The following is a 22,127-nucleotide window of genomic DNA, read 5'->3' on the forward strand; positions in this document are numbered from 1 at the left end:
GTTTGCTTCTTCCTGATGTTCCCTCCTCTCTAAAGTTTCCATAATAGGGCCACACCAAATCGAATTGCTGAAAGAAATCTTACTAAAAAGTGGAAAGAAAAAGTGTATCAGTAAAAGCAAAACCAAAAAGCAAAACCAAACATTGAAGATACGTGTTCAGATCTGGTGAAGGGATTTTTAGGAGAGAGATTTGAAGAATTTAACCTGACAAGTAATGCACTACCTGAATTTAACCTGACAAGTAACGTTTGCACTACCATGTAAATACTGCCCAGGACTTCATGAGCGCTTTGACCGCCTTCCCCTGGCTTCTTGACAAGGGAGGAAAAGAACACACCTGGGAAGTACGGCTCCGGGAGGCTAAGCAAACACAAGCCAGACAGCAGGTTACAATGCACAACCCACAAGATGCTACTTATCTAACCCAGGCCCCCTGGCTTCCTGCATTCTGCCAGGCTCATATCTTCACGGACATCTCTTATAAGATGGACGTAATTTTTTCTGACATGTAAACTGAACTGAAAACTAAAAGCTGTTATGTAAGCCATAGTGGAGAGCAAAAAAGACAGAGCTGTCAACCACCCAGGGTAGGGATATGCTCTGCCAGGCTCAGGGACATCAGAGGATGACCTAGAACCATAGGCCACTCACTACTCAGGGTGGCTGCCTGCAGCACAGGGAGCTTAAAGGTACAACACCGTTGGTAAACAGCCGTCTTATGGCATATATTCATGCCCAGCACTAAAAATAGGGTGGCAAAATACATACATATACACACTGATACATCACTAGGAAACACTAAAATAGGACTCTGCAAACGGTCTTTTATAGGAAGAGTATTAATTATATTTCCTAGCTCTTACAAATAAATTGGGAGAGTTCTGGCATTACAGGCTACCCAATTTTCTCTAGGCATCACTTTGTCTCCTGCTGGTATATGGGGACACACAGGGACACATGTGTGCACAAACATAATGCACATATCCATGCACATGCATAAACATGTAAGTCTGCTACTATGTTCTGCTCAGAAGAATCCACCTCGGGTACTCAACACAGTTCTATTCCAGGACACCCATTAGAGGTTCTATAGCAGCCCCATGGGTATGCACAGCAAACAGACTAAGAGAATATGTACCGAAAGGTCATGTTTATACTACCAAAGGGAAATCCTCAGATTTCACCACATAATCTCCTAATTTAAAAATTGTCAAGTATTGGAGCACCTGGGCGGCTCAGTCAGTTAAGCGTCTGACTGTTGGGTCTCAGCTCAGGTCATGATCTCATGGTTTGTGACATCACGCCCCACATCAGGCTCTGGGCTGAGATTAGAGCACAAGCAGAGCCTGCTTGAGATTCTCTCTCTCCCCATCTCTGTCCCTCCCCTCCCCTCAAAAAAAAAAATTATCAAGTATTATCTAAACACCCCAGCACACAATCTTTCGTGGCCTGTTATCAAAGGAACATTGTCTTAACACTCTTCAGCCTCTCCCTGCTTGTCACCCATGCCCCTCCCCCACTATCCCAGCTCACTTATGCTCGTTCCTTTGTTTTTCTTCTAATTCCTGTATGTCTAACACTGCCCATTCTTTAACACTCATTTCCAATGTCTCTTCTATATAATTTCATGGATTCCTCAAACAAATCCTTTCTGTTCCCTTTTGGAATTTCAAGGGCATTTTCTACTCTGTATTTTTCTCATATTATACATCAACTTCCACCTGGTATTACAAACCGACAGACAGCCGCACGTGCGCGCGCACACACACACACACACACACAGAAATGCATCTCCCTTTTTGAAAGACAGAATCATTAATTAATTAATTAATTAATTAAACACACACTTACCATATGCCTATCCAGTGTCAGTGTTAGGGACTGTGCTGGGTACAAAGGATGCAATGGTGTGCAAAACAGAAAAGGGTTTACCCCTCTAGGGAGACATCAGACTAGTGAACAAGGGTAGTAGGTGCTGAAACAGGAAAAGATCCCAGACCGCCCATCAAACTCACCTTTTCTAGTCTAAGAATGTAACATCCCACCAGAATCACAACTGGACTGAGAACTGCAGGGGAGAGGAGTAAGAAAGAGTTCGAGCAAAGGGAATAGCATGCACAGAGGTCTAGAGGTACAGGGAATTCGTTAAGCACTAAGTTCCACAAAGGTCTTGGCTTCTGCCTGGCTCACCTTTGTGACTAGAAGTTTATTGGCACAATGCCTTAAATATAAGAAATGCTTGTGAATATTGGTTGCATGAAAAAAATGAGTCAATTCATTAGTCCCTTATTACTCTAGATTTAATAATATGCCTCTATTCCATTGCCTGATCCATTATTACCAAGGAATTCTATAGGTGCCCACTGGGGTTCCATCTTTCAGTGACCCACTCAGATCAGACAGCTGAAGTTCAGGCCATATCTCCTCCCATGCCTTAGATACCTACTGTGGGTGTTCAGCCAAGCTCAGCCAGCTGGAGGCGGGGCTCCCTTAAGTGCACAGAAATTGCATGGCTCTGCAACGCTTTCCCCGGGCAAGAGAGGAATGGGCCTCCTAATGCAGCTTTCCTGTCAGGGCTACCGTAGCTCTTCTCCTAACAGACTTGGTCCCAAATATGCTGTTTGTGGTGAATTCTGCCCCCAGAACAAGAGCCGAACTGCAAGGATCTCCCTCTCTGTTCTCCATTCTCCAGCCTATCCCCTCTCCCACACTGCTCACAAGTGACAAGGATTGGCCACAGTAGGAGTATGGGAGAATCCTTCCAGGGAGCTAAGAAGGAACATACGTGACATCTCAGACAAATATATAAAGGGTTAGATGGCTGAGAGAAGCAAAATTAACATAGTTAATATCAGGTTCCATGAGCAGTAGGAAGCAGAAATTAAGGCCAATTTCTGAATTTCCATAAAGTCAGGTAGATGAGAGCATTCAGGACTTGAGTCATCAAAGCCCTTGCTTTCCTTCATTACTTTGTTTTAATTATGCAGCAAGGTGAACATTGGTGTGGTAAAGAGAAAGCATCTCTGAGCAGAAAAGGCTCCCAGTCTGGAGGAAGAAGAGAAGGGCAAAGGAAACTCAGAAACAAAATCAATGAAAATTCAAATGACTGGAAAACACTGAGGTAGCTGGCAGAAGCAAACAACCAGAGAACAGAAACAAGGCCTCCCTGTTTAACCAGAATTGAATCCAGAGGGAGGGAGACCTTTCATCTAGCATTTCCATGTTTCCTTAAATAGACAGACAGCACAGCCTAGAGGCAGACGAGGAGACTGCAGTCAGGCGGCCAGGATCCTGGACCCTGCTGCTGCCACTTGCTGGTCCTGAGTATTTGGGAAGATTTTCTAGGATTCTGGAAAACTGGAAGCAACACTGTTTTCAAGAACAAGCAAGCGCTACTCTACTTTCTACCCCCAGACAAGGATGTGAACTTGTTTTTGCTAGGTTTGACTTGAGAACAAGCAAAGTCAATGGTCTGCCCACATTCCCTTAAAACAGTTGGTGTGCATTCTTCATTCACAGTGATATTCTGAGCATAAAAAGGCCACGGTGAGACAAGCATTTGGTAGGTTTCTCAACGCTGGCAGGACTCTATGGGAGTAGAGAAGGTCTCAGCTTTGCACACCCACTTAGTGCTCCTAGAGGCCAGAAAAAGAGCCATGCCACGATGCGCTACACTCATCTATTGCCCCACCTTGCTTCCACTGCAGTCTGTACCCTTGGCTAAACAACTCAAGGGGTCACATACAGTTTGCAAAAGTGTCCTTTTCCTGCCAAAACAATGCATGCCCCTTGGCAGGTGTTTAGCCTCCTAAAGCTAAAAAGCCTCATTTTCTGCATCTCTAAAATAGGAATAATAGTAGCTGTGCCTTGTGCTTTGCAGAGATGAAACTAAATACTGCATGGGAACCATCTGACCCATGCCCCCAAGAAGAACCCCAAAATGCTGCTGTTGGTAGGGGTGGCTGCTGTTGCTGTTTTGTTACTGATGTAAAACCAATGGAAACTCCAATGGGCCACCTAAAAATCATACACTCCCAGCAGGCTGATCAGTTTGGTAAGCATTTAAAGAAGAGGGGCAAGAATAATAAGAAAGGGTTAAGAAACACCTGTCACCCTTTTAACTATGTCATCTGCAGAACCATCTCAAGAGGGTGCATCATTTCTCAGCAGAGGGACTGGAGGTTTGCCAGCATTCACAGAGAATTCCTCCTGCTCTCCTTCTCTCCCCTTCAGAATGAACAAGTACAAGAACTGTGCCAAGATGCTTGTACCAGGACAGTTCTTACATAACCACATTCTTCTCAAATTGGTTCTTGTCCCTTCCCATTGGAAAGGTTTTGACAGTCTTCCTACACATACAAAATGCCGTCCCCAGAATTAGAATCCCACACCATGAAGCCAGTTCCCGGTGTATAAATTACTTTGTCCCAGACTTGAAACAGGTCTGGATGTCACGTTCACACCCCCTCCCCAAGGTCACATCACACCGAATTCAGAGCTATGAGACATATTGACAACTGGTGTCCATTTGGAAAAAAGAAAAAGAAAAAGAAAAAAAAGTCTCAGGAAAAAGAATAAAAATAGAAGGTACCCTAACTCCATGTGGAGCTGTTCAATGGCTGTCCAAAGCAAGGTCAACAGCAAGCAGGCAACTGTATCAGCAACTGACAGTTTCTTCACCCTCTTGCCTGCACCCCAGGAGAGCCAGCTGTTCTCGAGGGTGCTTTGATATGATCCTACCAGAGGCAAAATCACTAGGCCAGGCAACGACAGCAAAGCATAATGGGAAGAGGTGACGGATGTTTCCAACAACCCATCGTAGACGCCAGGATGCCATAACTGCTCATCCTATTCTAGACTCTGATCAAATGCTCTGGTCTCGCGCTGTCCAGACTAAGTCCACGGTACTCTCAATGGTTATCTTGGATGGAGTCAGCCAACTGAAAAGTGTTTCCTGTTGTGGACAGCAAAACTTCTTTGGTTTATCTCATGGTTTTGAGCCCTCCCTGCCTTTGAAAGTTCTCACAGAAGCAACTACTGTGTACTGAGTACTGTACTGTGTACAGACTGGATCCATAAGGACATACCTAGCAGTAGGCCTGTGTGCTAGCTGCTCCTGAGTAGCAAAAAGGCAGAGGAAAAAGAACCACTTCATTAAAGAGGTTCTTTGAAGGGTATAAAATTCCTGCCCTGATAAGCACTCATAAAAATTCTCTAGAATTCACGGACTTTGGGACACGTCACCCCTTAGGATTAGCTTTGCTTTTGAAGCTAACATATCTCTACTCTCTGAACCCATCTGGTTATGGTCTAACAGAGAACTGTCCCAGTTGTCCAAGGGGGAAAATGTGGCCCCTGGACTCATTATGGCCATCAGATCTAAATGGTTGTATCAGTAATTACATAGAATTTATTAACATTTTCTCAGTGCCAGGCAGGTTTCTAAGAACTTAACCATATCAACTCATTAATCTCCATAGCAAGGTAAGGCAGGGACTATTACTTACGCCCATCTTACTAAGGAAGATAGTGAGGTATATAAAAGTTAAATCGACTGTCCAAGGTCACATAGCTGATGAGCAATGGAGCTGTGATGCAAAACCAGACAGTCTGGCCCAGGGGCTATGCTCACAAAAGCTGTGTTAGTCTTGAATAAAATGGACTTATTTATATGTCACTAAGCCTACATCCCCCAAGTATCATCCTTGCACCTGCTGGATGGTGCCCTTTGGCTCCAAAGTTCCATGTATAAAGAAAGGATGCCAAGAAGGTGTGCACAATATGCTAAGAGGTTAATGACTAACACTGTTCAATAAGTTGCCGCCTTCTGCCACAGCCATGTTTAAAAGAGGACAAAGCTCTTGTGGGTTTTAAACTATAAATGGAATGTGAAAGGTCTTGGCTGGGGCAGGGGTTCTTGTGAACCTTTCCTAAAATTACCCCACTAAGTACTCCACCTTCTCAAGCACATCTGAGTGGCTCTTTTATAAAGACATCTTCAGCCTGGATAGCAACTAATACACATGCCTTTGTTAGGAGCGCCCCCTAGTGACAGAAAACAGATCCAGTTCTAACAAGAGATCTAAATGGCCCACCTCTGGTACAACAATGGGTGCTCAATAGGAAAGGATCTGGGAAACCTGTCTTCCTCACTCCGTTTTCAGTAGTCATCCCTGAAAAATTTTGAGTAGAGTTAAAATAAATTACAGTAAAAAACAGAAGAGGAATATGAAGCTCAAATATTGTTATTACAATGAAAAAGTTCTCTTTTAAACTATTTCCTTTAAAAATATCAAAACGTGGGGTGCCTGGCTGGCTCAGTCGGTGGAGCATGCAACTCTTGATCTCAGGGTCACGAACTCAAGCCCCAAGTTGGGTGTGGAGACTACTTAAGATAAAAAATTAAAAAGAAAAAATTTAAAAATATCAAAAAATTTCACAAGTATAATTATTTATGTGTCCCTGGTCAGGGAGTAAGGACCGATGCACTTTTCACCACCTCCAGGGGGCATCCATAGCAGGTAAATGCCAGATGTTTGGGGGCTGATTCTGAGGGGAGATTATCTGCCCCTCCAGGCTCCTGCCCCCTGCTAAGGTGGGGCCAAGGGGAATAACATGGCACATACATAAATCACTGACCTGATGGAAATGGCGGGGACAACATATGCCTTAAGGCAAGAGAAGGGCAAAGGAAAAGGGGGCCCACCCTTTACCTCCCACAGTGAGAGCACATGCTGGGGCTGCCCCTGTAAGCCACACTGGGCCACTTTTAACTTCCCCAATCCAGCCAGACAGCAAAGCAAGATCAGGGAAGAAAAGATCTGTAAGTATTCCACATGGAACTTCTTGATGTCTCTCTCCATCACTAGGAAGAGTGATGACACTAACCTGAGATAGAGGTGGCCATATGAGGCTGCACCAACCTAAAGAGCCTACTTCACAGGACTCTCTGTCCCAGTGATCTGCTCTGCTGGGTTCACTGATGGCAAATACAACCCGATATCTGATCTCCCTGGGTTCTGCCAGAGATCTTTCCAGAGCTAACTTTCCCTCTTCTACATGTATAATTAGAACTTCAACAAAGCTACAGTCTCTGCACTTAAAACCAAATGTGAAGGCAGTGTGTGCCATGTTATGTATCATGTAACCAGGAACATTCATGAAAGAACCACAGAACCTGGACATGTAAGGACAAGACACTGGTGGTCTTCTCTTCACCTGTAAGGAAGGAGTCCCTTGGAAAGACATGACTCGCACTCACCAATCAAGAAAGTGAACAACATAGCTGTCTGCAACGTTTGCCTCAACTGTTGGCAGCCTCATAGAATGCCCTCATTTGGCTGCTTTCCTTTCAGAACCCCACCCCCCCACCACCCCGCCTTGCTCTTTGTTGGGAGTGAGGAAGGCACAGAGATAAATGCAAAAAATGTCCAAGAGGCTCAAGTAGTCCCTATCATCAAGGCCAAAGTCTCAACAACATCTTTGAACATACAACTCAGGAAGTGGCTACTTAAAAAGTTGAAAAATGATTCTATAAATTCTATTTACCTGAGAAATGTATATTAAGAATCAGCTCAGAGTTCCCTACACAGCTCTGCACCCCATCCCAATAATGCTGGTTCCCTGGGGCTCCACCAATCGTCCCTACCCCTTCCATGTTATTGCTGTCATGTTTTGATTATGGGTGTTTTTAACCTCAAAATACATTATTACTATCGTTTCTACAGTCCATATGCATTTAGCTTTTCCATTTCCAGTGCATTCTTTCCTGCATGTCCATGTTAAGACAGAAGATAATACTAGATGTACAGACCATTATACCTCATATAAAAGGCCCCCATGACAGCATGAGGAAAAAATAATTGAGAATGAGAGTCAGGATATGTGGATACCAGAGAAAAGCTCATCTGCCACGAACAACAGACAAATCTCAATTAATAGAGAGGCCAGCTGGGCATCTTGGGGTGTTCCTACCCCCAAAAGTCCCCAGTGAAGGCTAAAGAGAGCCCCCACCCTCCGAAATCCTAAGGCTCCTGTCTTGGTCCTACAACTTCACCCTCTGCAGGCTGATAAGCAGAGCTGCAATGTCACTGGGTGTCCCAGTGGCTGTTTGCCCAAGTTTAGAAGCAGGATGAGGGTGGGGGTTCTGGTTGGGAATCAACGGCTGTGATTTTGCGCCACCTGGTGGCTGATTCTGCTCCAGCTTCATAATAACCGGAATCTCCCGGGTTGGTTACACTAGCAAAAGTGCAAATGATTAGGACTGGGGCTTTGCTGCATTTCAGATAGGGAAAAGGGGTGTGTGACCAGAAGGGACCAGATCGTAGTGCCCACGAGGCAGAATATAGAAGACTTGCCTCCAAGGAACGGGCACACACAGTGTCTGCCTGCAAATTCACTAAGACTGAACCATGGCAGTGTCTCAGTCACTGGTAGGCCCTCAACTAACATCCCCCAGGGGTCTCTCAAGTGGAAGGGATGGTCTGGGGCTGGATGGACTGGAAAGGATTGGCCAGAGCTTCCTGGAAGAGCACCGCAGCCCACACAGGGACCTCCTGAATTGTGTATGGCTAAAATTTGCAGAATTTCAATAAATGACAATTCAGAAAAATACTAGTTGTCCCTTTTGCTTTTCTGACCTATTGTTTATGGGTCACATATTTAACTACTTGAAAGAAAAGTGTTCGGCTAGGAACTCTATCCTAATTATCAAATCATTCATATGGGAAAATGTGACTTCACAAAAAGCTGCTTTACCTTGTAGTTACCAGAGATGCCTTGTTGCAAAGGTGGGGGTAGAGATGAGGAGAATCACAAAATTAGGTACACGTCAAAATTTACATTCTGCAATTCCCACAAATGTATTCTGGATTCTTATTGTCTCTGTGTTCCAAGGAACCAAATCACATTCTCAGCGACAAAACCTTATGAGAAAGTCCTGTCAGGAATGATGCAGAAATAGAAGCCAAGTCTCCCATAGGCAGGGTTCTCCTCTATGTACGGTCATTGTGGAATGAAAATTCCCCTGATCTCAAGAACATGGTATTTTTGTACAGCAGCAGTTTCTAGGGAGATTCTGACTCCAAACAAATGCATCAATGTCCGCCATGTCTCCTGAGCAGTGCACCAAGTGTTGGGAAGACATTGTTACACCTCACACGCCTGTCAGCTAGTGGACAGTGGGTTTTCTCTTCCCCACTTATCATGCACAGGCCACGGGCTGGGAGGGGACTGAGCCTGAGACTGCCTGAGGTCCTCCTCTCCAGGGCTTACCCCTGACTGAAAGCTCCCCAGGCACTGGTAGTGCATTCGATTCTCCTTATTTCCTGTAGCCATGTTCTATGACATCATGGAAAATCCGGATATAACAAATACTGAACCATTGCTTCCTAGGGGAAATACAGTGTTAGGCTATTTCCAGTCTCTGGTCACATGATTTTTGCCAACCAATCGATACATAACCTTGTCTTATGTATTTTTTAAGACAACTTGATTAATACATATTGTTGGTTCATTAGCAATGAACCCACGGCAACAACACTGGAACGTCGGCCTGACCTGAGTTTATCTAGCACACACATTTCCCCCATAAGGCACATCCCAGCTCTGTGCACTTACAAAACCCAGCATCACGACGCTTGGGGACCACTTTAAATAGCAATATCACCAACATAAAACACAAGTTTCAAAAATTGAGGCCTTGGCCAGACTATGAAAAGGACTCCATCTTAAAGTATTGTAGCCAAAACAAGAAGGTGGAGCATTCCCCCCCTTGTTTGACCTCATGTCTGCAAATGACTATGAAAGCAGGAGTATTGATTTGGGGGTTACAAATAAATTCTAGTGAATAGTTGGATTTGCAAATATGGAATCCATAAACAATGAGGACTATTTCAAACCCCTCTGAATTTAAAATTCTCTATAATCTGTTCTCTCTTGCAAAGTCAATTTGACTTCTCTCTGCATGCAAGCTAAAATGTCAGCCCATGACACATGCTTGCAGTTTCCCAGGTACACATTGTTCTTCCATCAGTAACTTTTATTTTGAACCATGCATTTTTTCACTATCCTCCTGGGACAACTTATGACTCTCCCATCCCTCATCCCCAATAATAATACCAATAGTAATTGTAACATCGGCATACCTGCATCTAAATTCATAGTCTGTTTAATAAGCGCCATGCACTATTTGGTGTGATTTACAAGCATCTACTAATTTAATTCACACAAATCTATTGATAGAGACAACTCTTATACTCCAGATTTAAGATGAGAAAACTAAGACATGAAAATGTCAAGTTATCTGCCCACATCACTCAGCCTGTGATCAGGGGAGTCAGGAATCAGCCCTGGACAGCCTGAATTCAGACCCAAGTTTAATCCTGATGTCACGCTACAGTTATGGTTAAATTCTAGCAGCATTTAGACCAGGAGGCTTCCTCTTGTGATAGGGAAACAGGGACAGGGATGGAGGTGGAGGAAGCCATGGATAAAGACCCATCTCACTTCATTCCCTGCCATCTGTATTTGAGAAAAAATGTATTAAAATGACACCAAGCCCTACATATGCAATTGCATATGATTATACTTGTGTAACGATGTATAATTTTCTTCTATCATTTGGAAGTAGAAAATCCTCTAAAAATTTTAACATGAATCTGTATTAATCATTTAAAATTTTTTTTTTATATTCTCTGATCCTTTGATATCTTAGATCCTTGCCAAGAGAAGAGGAACTGCCCTTCCCAGGGTTAGCTGATTCCTATAGACAGGAAGCATGCCTTCTATATGCAAACTAGCCAATCCAGATCCCAAACCCCAAGGGATCTCCTTCATCAGGGTTTTGCACTCAGGGCCACTGTGCCCCTGCCCTAATCACAGGGCCAGGTAACAGGCAACTAAGGGCGATCTCTAGGAGATTATTCAAACCTGCTTACACTTATCTTGCCTTGACTTTTTTCACGGAAACCACAACAAAGGCTCTTGTCCATGTTTTCCCCTCACTCCCTCTACCTCCTGACCACCACCAGTGCTTTCCCACATGGTCCTGTGTGGGGTGACACGTTCCCTCTCTTGATAACAACGAGTAATACAGTATCTTTTCAACAACCATCATCTCCAGGTGAGGTGCTGGCCTCAGCAAACCTGAACGCGATTAAACCTACATTTTAAAAGAGAATCTTGGGGCACCTGGGAGGCTCAGTCCATTAAGCGTCTGACTTTGGCTCAGGTCATGATCTCAGGGTCTGTGAGTTCGAAACCCGTGTCAAGCTCTGTGCTGACAGCTCAGAGCCTGGAGCCTGCTTCTGATTCTGTGTCTTCCTCTCTCTCTGCCCCTCCCCTGCTCGCTTTTGTCTCTCTCTCAAAATAAGTAAACATTAAAAAATGTTTTTAATAAATAAAAGAGAATCTTAATTCTGAAATAATATTTTTCTCAATGCCTTTTTCCACTTTGACATCTTAGTCACTTCTTTCTCTTAAGACAATCTGAAAATGTTAAGGGAAAGGGAAATATTTATCAAAACTTTTCATATTAAAGCACATTATATTGTTCAGAAACAGTTTCTTTTAAAAATGAGTTTATTTTGGTCCCAAACTAAAGGAATGGGGGAAGGGGGAGCATCTAGAAAAAAAAAAAAACAGCCTTGTCCAACTTCAACACCTGCCTTAGTTCAAGAGAGATCAGAAAAATGAACTACAGGGAGCCTGGGTAGCTCAGTCACTAAGCATCTGACCTTGGCTCAGGTCATGATCTCACAGTTTGTGAGTTCAAGTACCACATCGGGTGAGTACAAGCCCTGCTTCAGGTAAAGCACAAGCCCCAGGTGAGCCCCACTTCTCTGTCTGTCTGTCTGTCTCTCTCTCTCCCCCTCACTCACATGCACCCTCTCTCTGTCTCAAAAGAAAGAAAGAAAGAAAGAACAAAAGAAAGAAAGAAAGAAAGAAAGAAAGAAAGAAAAGAAAGAAAGAGAAAGAAAGAAAGAAAGAAAGAAAAAAAGAAAGAGAAAGAAAGAAAGATGAACTACAAATATGTCCTTTTTAATGACTGTCCCACAAACGACAAAGGTAAAAATCTTAAGCAGAGAAGCTACCAATTCGACATCTGAAGGGTTTCTAGCCAGGAACACAACTCTTCACAGAGTATGAATATCATTTGACACAGTTCTTGACCATTATAGTCAACAAGGTACAGTTTGTTAGCAGGCATTTCCCCGGTTTTCAAAATAAAGTCATTCTAAATAGAATCTGCCTTCCATCACCTTGAGAAATACATGTGCCCTTCCCTTCTTAGTTCCAGTAACCCTGACCCTCCTCCCACCCAGGGATGTGCAAAGGCATGTCTACTTGGAAACTAGAGAATCATGAACTGAGAGATCTTAGAAGATTAAGCAGCTTTGTTTTAGAAGCAGATGCTTTTCTGTGTTATGACTAACCATACACGCCATTTAGCCACTTTAAATTGAGATTTCAGAATTATTTCATCAGAAAAACCTGCTCTGTCGGGATGCTGTGCTGAGAAGAGACATAAGGCCATCTGCCTTCTCAAAGGTGTTGTGCTTTATTATCCTTTAACAACTGTTCTGCTTGCCTTGTGGGAGCAACTGCCCCTCCTGCTGTGGAAAACTGAACAAGCTGCCTGTGACTTCCATGATATGTGCTCTCCACAAAGCAAGGAAGGGAAGTGGTATTTGCTGGCCACATCCTCCGTTCCACGTGCTGGGCCACTCACTAACAGATGATCTTTAATGGCCTTCCAACAACCTTGAAATAGAACAGTAGCTGCATGGTTGAGGAAACTGATGGCCGAAGAGGTGAAAATAACAGGCCCACTGGTCCAATGGCTTGTAATTAGGAAATATGGAATTAAAATCTAGGCCCACTGAACTCCAAAAACTTGTCATTTAACACTTCCTAGGCATTGCCTCCTTAGGAGATGTGAAATGAGAAACAACAATCTTCATCTTATGAATTGAAATTCTTCCTCAAAGAGATCCAAAAGATTGTCCAAATCTCAAGTGCTCCTAAAGGAGGAGACAGTAAGGAGTTCACTAAGGGAATGGGCAAGACTATTCCTCTTTCAGAAGCACAGAGAGAATTGTGCATCAAGACAGCTTACAGCACCTAGAGATTTTATGGCCACTTGTGTCCCGCCAGCATTTTTGCACGACGGTCTCTAGGTGGCGCAATGAGCGCATGATTCCATTTACTGAGGCTTGTCTGTTTCTGGCGGACTGGCCTTCGAAACTAAAAATCTCTGCTTGTCAAAGCTGTTGGAAAATTTCCACCATTAGAAATCATTACTAACTCATCTTTCCAATTTCTCAACTCTCTTATGCACAACAGTGGCCTAGAAGAAGTTTCAAGGGAAGGACTAAAATTGAAAACCAAAAAAAGAACCATGGAAAAATAAAGGAAACCAACACTCTCTTTTGGTTATTCTATGTTCCAGGTCTCTGCTTTTTCTAAAATGACTTTTCAAGTCCTTTGAAAGGAGGCCACATAAGAGCTAAAGCCTTAAAACCACATCAAATTAATTTTAAGTGAAAAAAATACATTGTTTTTCCTAAAGTACTTGAAGCAGAACACTCAGTAGACACTGAAAACTAAGACAGATATACTCTAATACTAAACTGTGGAAGGAATTAACATCATGTTAACACAGATGGAGCTACATTGAGAAAAGTCACTCAGAGTTTGGCTCATGAAATACTCTGATTATTTCACATAGGACCAGAACACGAAAATAAAAAGGTAGATGTTTCATACGTCCCACACCCATTATATATACCCTTCCTACAGATCTGGCATAACCCTAAGAACCTGTAATAATCCAAGTCCTGGTAAGTGTTCTTCACCTGACTTCCCTCTCTCCTCTGTCCTTCACACACGTCGCCAGAAGAAGAAATGACACTGTGCATTCTGGGATCCAAATTCCCGCTGACAAAAACCACTAGGACCTGGGGCAGAGACACAATGAGTCCTGGGTGGCACCATGTAGAAAGAACTAGCATTGTGTATTTTCTGCATAGTTCAAATGCACTGGAAATCCAGGCAATAGTGGAGGAAGACAACGAAACGGTAGCAACTCAGGCAAACCCTACACCCAGGCTCTCCACCAGGATAAGATGTCAGAATCAGCTGGGGGTATTTTGAAATACACATGCCTTGATCTCTTCCCAAGCTATTTTGATACGATTTGAGGGTAGGAGATTGGGTGATTTTCCAAAGCTTCCCTGGTAATTTGGATAGACCTCGTTCAACATGCAAAAGTAAACCTGTAAAGAACTGGGTGGGGAAATAGAACGTGAGCCCCATCCACATTCCCTCAGCCATATCCCTGATAAATAGGCTCTGCCAATGCACAGATGCATGAGAGCAGGGCTGGGGTCACCTACAAGCCTCGACCATTGATACACAGCAAGTACAGGGAAATCTCACGTGGTCCTTCAGCCATGAAACTTTTTGCTAAGATTTTAAAAAATAGATTCAACTATAAAATCAAATGTAGTGTCAGTCAAAATATGAGATATGGGAGAGCCTGGTGGCTCAGTCAGTTGAGCGTCTGACTCTTGATTTCAGCTCAGGTCATGATCTCACCATTTGTGGGTTTAAGCCCCGTGCCGGGCTCTGTGCTGACAGCATGGAGCCTGCTTGGGATTCTCTCTCTTCCTCTCTCTCTGCCCCTCCCATAGTGGCACACTATCTCACAAAATGAATAAATATACATTAAAAAATATGAGATATGATGAGGTAAAAATGATGTCACAGTACCTCTGTACAGTAAGTTGCAAAGCAACAATATGATGTTTGACAAGTATACTTATTAGAAAACATATATTAAGACTATCACTATAAAAACAATAATTTATCAGATTTTTTTAGTTTAGGAAACATTAGAAAAGTTTAAAAAAATAGTCACTCTGATCCATTGGATTAAAGTGGAAATGACTCAGTGTTTGTGGAAAGGAAAGCCATTTGGTAATAACAACAACCTTAAAAATATACGCCAAAGAAATGACAGTCCCACAAATTTATCTTAATAACTTGATCATGGATGTGTATAACTAATGGGCGGCAAAGATGTTAACTGTAGACTTATTGGTAATTTCAAAGCATTGAAATGCTCAGTAAAAGGGTTTGATTAAATAAAGTGTAGTCCATCCAAATAATGAAAAAGTCTTCAGTAATGAAAAATACAAATAAACTCACGTGGAAATATTTGCAAAGACAATGCCCATGAAAGGCAAGGTTTCCCAAATACCATATAAAGCAGGATACTGATGTATATAAATATTAATATTTGTGCGTGTGTGTGTGCGCGTGTGTGTATTAAAGGAGAGGGTATCCGGTAATATAAAGCAATGCCTGGTGATTTCTAATCCCTGAAGCCAAAATCTCATTTTTTGCCATTTACAATGGAGGCTAAAATGGAGACCTAATTTTACAGCCGGAGAATTTGAGATTAATTAGCTCAAAGTCACAGGAGAAATGCAATGATGATAAAGGCAAGAAAGGAATCCAAGTTAAAACAAAAACAACAGATTATATTCCAGACAAGCTATGTTCTGATCTGTAAACTGAAAAAAAGAAAATCTAGGAGCCCATAGCAAGTGCCCATAGCAAGGCAAAACTTTTAGGAAAATATAAATCACATAAATCTGCCCGTGAATACATGTCAGGAGCCTCCCAATTTGACTTTGATACAAAATCCATGTATGTAAGTAATCCAATCACTAACCCAATAATAAGATCCGTCCCACAGTTGCCATTGCCCATTTAATTCGAATAGAACCTTAAGCATCTTGTGAAGTAGATTTAATGAAGTCTAGATGCATCCCGGGCTAACTACACTTAATCAGAACCGAATAAACAAACTCAGTATTAGTCACACTTGTGCAAGTTATTCCGCTTCACTGCAGCCAGAAGAGATTTTCATGTGATCCTGTTTAAACAGCTAAACATCTGGAAAATATGGAAACTATTCTGTGAGGCGCAAGAGGACCACACGCTCAGAGGAGCCATCAGTTGTGTGGCTGGGGTCAGGCCCCTGATGTTGGAAGGAGAGCACTTACTGGAGACAGCTTACTTACAATGAAGCCAAGTTTTTTATAATCCCGTGTGTACATGGACTTGCGTTTCTCCATGCTGCCACTGCTGTTATTAGGTTCAGACTCTGCATCAAAAGCGATTCTTCGAAGTTCAAATATGATGTCCCTCTGAGCCTGAAGGCGTTAGGGAGAAAAAAAAAGGAGGGGGAGGGAAGAGCTGCTTTCATTATGTGACATTACATACACTCCCTCTTTCCCCAGGGTCTAAATGAATCACTGCTTTCAGGCAAAAGAAAAACAGATAAAAGACAACCAATGTTCTAAGTTAGGGCTCTGCATAGTCCCCCTGCCACTCTCCCTGCTGGTCAGCCCTGGCAACCCTCCACGATTATCCTCATGGCCAAGTCACTTGGAATACTGGTGTCAATTGCCTAGTCAAGTTCTAAATGGAGCCCCAAGTATGATGGAAGGCTTGGGTTCAGAAAAGCCAAGTTCAAGAACCTGGGACTTCCGCACTGTTCGAAACAAAGTGAGAGGCACAGAGGTTTATGAACAGCATTCAAGTGACAAGGGGTCCCGGACTCCACTAAGAAGTGACTTCATGGAGACAAACCCTTCAAAATGGCTAAAATGGTTAACTTTCTTGTTATGTGTATTTTACCATGATAAGAGAAAAATGTATGTTTTAAATAAATAAAAGGAAGCATTTCCAAACAGGGAGGGCTGTTCCACATTAAGATGCATGGCCTTCCATCACTAGAAGTGGTAGGATGACAGTCTCATCTCTCTGGGATGATTACACTTGGCCTTGCCAAAAGTCCAGGGCATGGCGGACAGCCTCTCAAAGCCTCTCCATCATTCTTAATCGCATGGCCTCGTGCCATGAACGAAGTGCTGTGGCTGTTACACACTTCACATGTGCAGTTCACATCTGCAATAGATCAGGCCCTCACGTGCCAATAATGAGTGTTTTCCTTTCCAAAGCTGCAGCGCTGTTTAAGTTGAAAATGTGCTACAGCAGGATTCCCAGCTGTTTCCTCTCACTCTGCCCTCACGCAGTAAAGTTCCCCAAAAGCCTTCTGGATGGAGACATAACCTCTCACACACAACAATCAGAGACCTTGAGAGAATTATAACAAACAGCCAACCAACAAAAACGCAAGCCCAGAAATCAGGTGTCACCTGGGACCCCCACCTTCGGTAATGACAACGGGAGAATGGAAATCACTTCCTCAACCTTCAGGGTCATTATGACACAGAGCAACCAAATGGCCCTGGTTGTCCAGGAACTTGACTCCAGAGCCATTACCATTGAAGGTATTGGGACCAAAAGCCAAGATCTGTGGCTGTGTGACATCAGGCTTTCTTATCCAATAAAGGAAGAATATGCGTGTGTTCGATGTATAATGGAGTAATCCATTTGCTTTATTCTCTGATCCTAAATTTGCCTAAATTTTAAATGCATTCCCCCAAGTTCTAAGATGACGATAAAACAATTATCATCACCTAAAAATTCCTGGTTTGGGAGTAGCCCCAGAAAAGATTTTAAATAACTTTCTCTCCCTTATGTGCTTTTGCTGCTGTCTGGTGAGCACTCACCTGGTCCTGGGGGTCCATCTTGGTCATCATCCTGTCTTCTAGAAGGTTAAAGGTAAGCACCTGTAGCACATACAGCTGGTGTGCCATTTCATTGTTGATGGCTCTCTGAGCTCGGATAACATTCTGTAGAGATAGTTCAGAAAAAATTTAAAAAAGAAAAAGCAAACAATCCCCATCACTATGCCAGGTAGAGCCCCAGAATTCTCCATTTGGAGGCACAGGGAGTGTGGGCTGGTGGGTGGAACCGCCCTTCGGAAGAAAGGGGGGCATGGAGGTGATCTCAGAGCTTTTGTTTATGTTCCAGAGCCCAATAACATTCCTGCTATTTGGGCCAGAAACCAGGAAAAGACCTACTGTGTGAGGGAGGGAGAAGAATGGAAGGCACTAGAAATGCACTGGTCATTGCCACAATATGAGTCAAGAAGGTGTGCCTGAAATAAGCTGAGAAGGAAGACTGGATTTCTGCAACAGAAGCATCCCCTGCAGGCCAGTAGAGGAGCGAATGGTGCATACGTCTTGTAAGCAATTTTGCCATCATTTCACCCTACCATGGTCCCTGACACGTGATCCCACTTCTAAATGTGGAAAAGTTTTAGAAGCAACACAAAAAAGCAAAGTATCTGTCAGGCCTGCAGTTAATTCACTGTGGAAACTATCCAGAGACCACCACCACCACAATGCAGTGAGGGAATGCATGTGCTTAACTTTACTCGCCTACTAACAATTAAATGAAAAATAAAACGACCCTTCCCCTTAGAAAGAGAGTGAAAGTGGAACAAATATAAAAGGAATGGCAGGAGACTAGATATGGAGGCCTTTGCCCCCACCAGAGCTGGGTCAGAAAGGAGACTGAATGCTTGGGCCTAACATGTATCTTCTTTAGCAGAGACCGTGGTTGTGCCTTAAAAATGCCGAACAACCAAACAACTGGTCATTGTGGTGAAACGACTATTCAAATCAGTGGTTTTGAATGTGATAGAGCCAACCACATCTTGCCATCTGAAAGAACTTTCTCTAGGTTAGCTCCCAAACCGAGCATGCATTGGACTCCATGTCCTAGCTGTGAGCACCACATCAAAATAGCCAGTTAAGGAAGACAGGCAGAGAGAAAAAATGAGGAACAGAAAAAAGTCACTGAACCAAAATATTGGGGTTGTGTGGGTGGGAAGCTAGTCAGTGAGATGGAGAGGTGGAATGAGACCCCATACCCTTCCATTTTCAGAACTGAATGTTACTTCATAGTATGTGCCTCACATCCAAGGTGTATAGCCATCTTTTTTACTAACAACTCAAAAGAATCTGTGCTCCAAGTTTTTGCCTAAGAATACCACCCTTGACCTTCCAGCCATCAAAGTCTCATAGGAGATTTCCCACTGAAGCAAAGTGATCTTTCAGACATGGCGGCCACAGCCACTTCCACCCATGCTAATTCTGGGCATTCTAACCCCCACTGCCACACCCAGGTAACAACCATGGGCTAAGACCTTAATTTAACATTTCTCATCCTTTGTCCCTCCACCTTCCTCCTCTCACACAAACACCTTCACTGAACTACATCTGGTAGTGAAGCCTCCACTTCCACTGAGAGCCAGGACAAAGATGAACCATATCATGAATCCCCCCTCTGCAATCTCTACCAGACCATTATTGGACCAAGAATCTACTAGGATGCTCAACAAACACCCATTTCATATTCCAGTTCCTGGGGGGAAAAGTGTGTCATCCCCAAAGAACTGGGGTACCTCTTTCATTAAACAATGAAAATTATACTCATATGTTTCTTTTTATCCTGTCAGCCAGGAAATTTAAAATCAAACTTGATGACAAACTGTAGTCATTGCCATTGGCTTTGGATTCTAGAATATTTATTGTTTGCCCTCATAAAGGTTTTTAACTTTCAAAAGACTCATTATATTGGAGTGTGTGTGTGTGTGTGTGTGTGTGTGTGTGTGTGTAATTGTGAGCTTGTAGAACTCTTTGAAATCACAGAAACAGAAATTGCTTCTTTCGTAAGCTGGAAATCAATCATGCATGTTTCTTTCAGCCTTCGGTTAAAAGGCAAGCAACAGATAAGGCCTCGGGAAATCATGCTATTTGATTTATTTTGAAGCATTCACAACGTAACATGTAGGGCTTCTTTTCCACTGACATTTCAGGTCATTTTTGCATTGCAGTTCACAAGTAGATTCCATGTATGTCTTTCCTGCCTGTGTCTTGCAAAGGGGCCCAGGAAAATGATGGTCAAAATTACAGGGCTTCTGTCAGTCTGAGAAGGTTTCCAGCTAGCTTCCTCATTAAAAGCTGTATAAGCTCACACAAGTGGATTTTTTTAAGTCAAGGAGCCCCTGATTTCCTAAATGTAAAGCTAGAGTGATGGTAACTGTAATAAACCTGCACCACTGGGAGAGATTTCCACCCCTTTCTGCCAGAATGTCTTTCTAGAGCAGTTCCAGAGACTCCTCCTTACAACCAAAGGAGGCCATTCCTGTGGGAAAGCCTTGTTTATTCCAGTTCCAAAACCACACTTCTTCCTTTCTAGTTCCTACTGCTTCCTCACAGAAGCAAGTCATAGAACACACCACGAATGGAAGCCAAAAGAGGAGATATATGAACACACCAGACCATTCCCACCCAACGAAGAAGTCACGGCACGTAGGTACTCACTGTTAAAATGATGGAACGAAGCTGCTTCTGAGCCAAAATATTCGCCATCTCCTGTTGGAGGAAAACACACCCACATAAAACCTAAGGTTAGAAAAATCCATTTCAACATGGCCCCAAACGACTTTATCCTGGGTGTGCTTCCTAACTGTATATCAGCAGTATTTCTTATGAAGGAATAGACACCAACAGGCAGTGGTATTCAAATGACTTTTTGAATGTTCTGTTTTGATAACAAAGCTTTGTCCAAAAGCAGAGGAAGGAAATCTGGCACCCACAAACTTCTCCTTTTTTTAGGAATTTCCACCTTCCAGGAAAAATTGAGTACTGAATTAAAAGTGAACGCTCCAAAGGAGAGCAATGGCTCTCCATTCCAAAGGCTCATCAGCTTTTATTAGACTATACACGTGTAGGGAGGTTTCACTAGGAGACACGCCTGCCCCCAAGGAGATCCCCATGGTAGGGAACCATCATTTTAAGGACCTAAACCTTCTTAATCTATGCAAAACCAAAGAGGGAGTGGTACTTATCCCAGGGCTTGAAAACAATCTAGGCAAGTGAACCGAGCAGCTCTTTAGGGAAGGACAAATATCTGAGCAAATGCAAAGCTCTTAGAGCCCACACTCCGCACTGCTAGGCATCATTTCTACAAGCTGTATTTTGGGCTTTGGGCTGCCTGGCTAACACAGAGGAATTGCAGGTGACTTTATTAAAAGAAATGATTCATGGACACTCTTTCTAAATATTGAGAAACAGATAGTAAGGAGAAATTATAAAGTTGGGTACAACCACGGTACAAACATTCAAAAACAAAAATACTGCTCATATTCAGGAAGACACCTGTGTGTTGTTTTTTGGGCAGGGAGGGGCTGGATTTTAGGGTTGCTGCTCTTAACTGAGTAGAGAAGAAACTAAGCTACGATTCAAACACACAACCATGGATTCATTCGAGGTTAAAATAAACTTGCGGGAAACAAGGAGGACCCAGAACACAGGGAGAAAGTGCAAGGGGGACACGCAAGCAGGCTTGGGCAGAAACAGAATGTGGGGACTTACAGTCAGAGGACAATCAAGGATGTCAACACTGCTCTCTACACCAACCTAATGGTGCCATTGTCACCACAGAAAGGAAAGCAAGTAGGAAAAAAGAAGGGATGGAAATTCAGAGGACTCTGTTAGAGGTTACAATTTTAGTTTAACACCCCTGCTGACCCACTGCATTGCAGAGAAAAGTACATAAACACTGTGAGGTGTTTCAAATCACCTTCCAATCTCTTAAGAATAAAAAAAGCAAGGACAATGACACACACAGAAACAAGTAAAAGAGCAGCCTGGAAAGAACCTGTCTTTCTATGGTGCACACAGAAGGCAGTACTTGCTTCCTAATGCAAATAGGAAGGTCCACTTTTTTTTCTTGGACCACATGAAAAACAAAGAACCCAAAGGACCCTACAGTTCTTTTAATTTATTTTCTTTTATAAAAATGAAATTACTGCCTAATCACACACAAAAAAGGAAAAAAATTCTCTATTTTAGCCTATTGATTGATGAAATTTTAAATAAGTTAAAAAGGACAATTTATTTCCAGTATCTACAGCAATTGTTGTAATTATCTGTTGACATTATTTATCTTTTTCTGTAAGCCTATGGTCACCTTAAGGGCACCGAGACTGTCCTTTTCATCTTTGTATTCCATGCCTGGAGCACTATGTCTGGCAGAAAGTAGACAATAAATGATTGGAAATGAAAGAACGTTTTCTACTACCCTTGTAAGGAACAGAAACTTGGTCAGGGAGAAAATAAAAAATCCTTGTCTCC

General features: G+C 42.9%; 1 protein-coding gene across 4 annotated transcripts in view; it reads right to left on the reverse strand.

Moving 5' to 3' along the window:
- ELMO1 (engulfment and cell motility 1) overlaps positions 1–22,127 on the reverse strand; it is a 530,544-nt gene that overhangs the window by 308,627 nt on the left and 199,790 nt on the right. For all 4 annotated transcript variants that reach the window (XM_042922198.1, XM_042922210.1, XM_042922218.1 and 1 more), the window contains exons 11-13: positions 20,313–20,363; positions 17,649–17,771; positions 16,092–16,223 (exon numbers count right to left, since the gene is read on the reverse strand). In XM_042922198.1, coding sequence (XP_042778132.1) covers positions 16,092–16,223; positions 17,649–17,771; positions 20,313–20,363 — 306 coding nt within the window. The remainder of the gene's footprint in view (positions 1–16,091; positions 16,224–17,648; positions 17,772–20,312; positions 20,364–22,127) is intronic.

This window comes from Panthera leo, chromosome A2 (assembly GCF_018350215.1).
Source record: "Panthera leo isolate Ple1 chromosome A2, P.leo_Ple1_pat1.1, whole genome shotgun sequence".
In the NCBI taxonomy this organism is placed as follows: Eukaryota; Metazoa; Chordata; class Mammalia; order Carnivora; family Felidae; genus Panthera; species Panthera leo.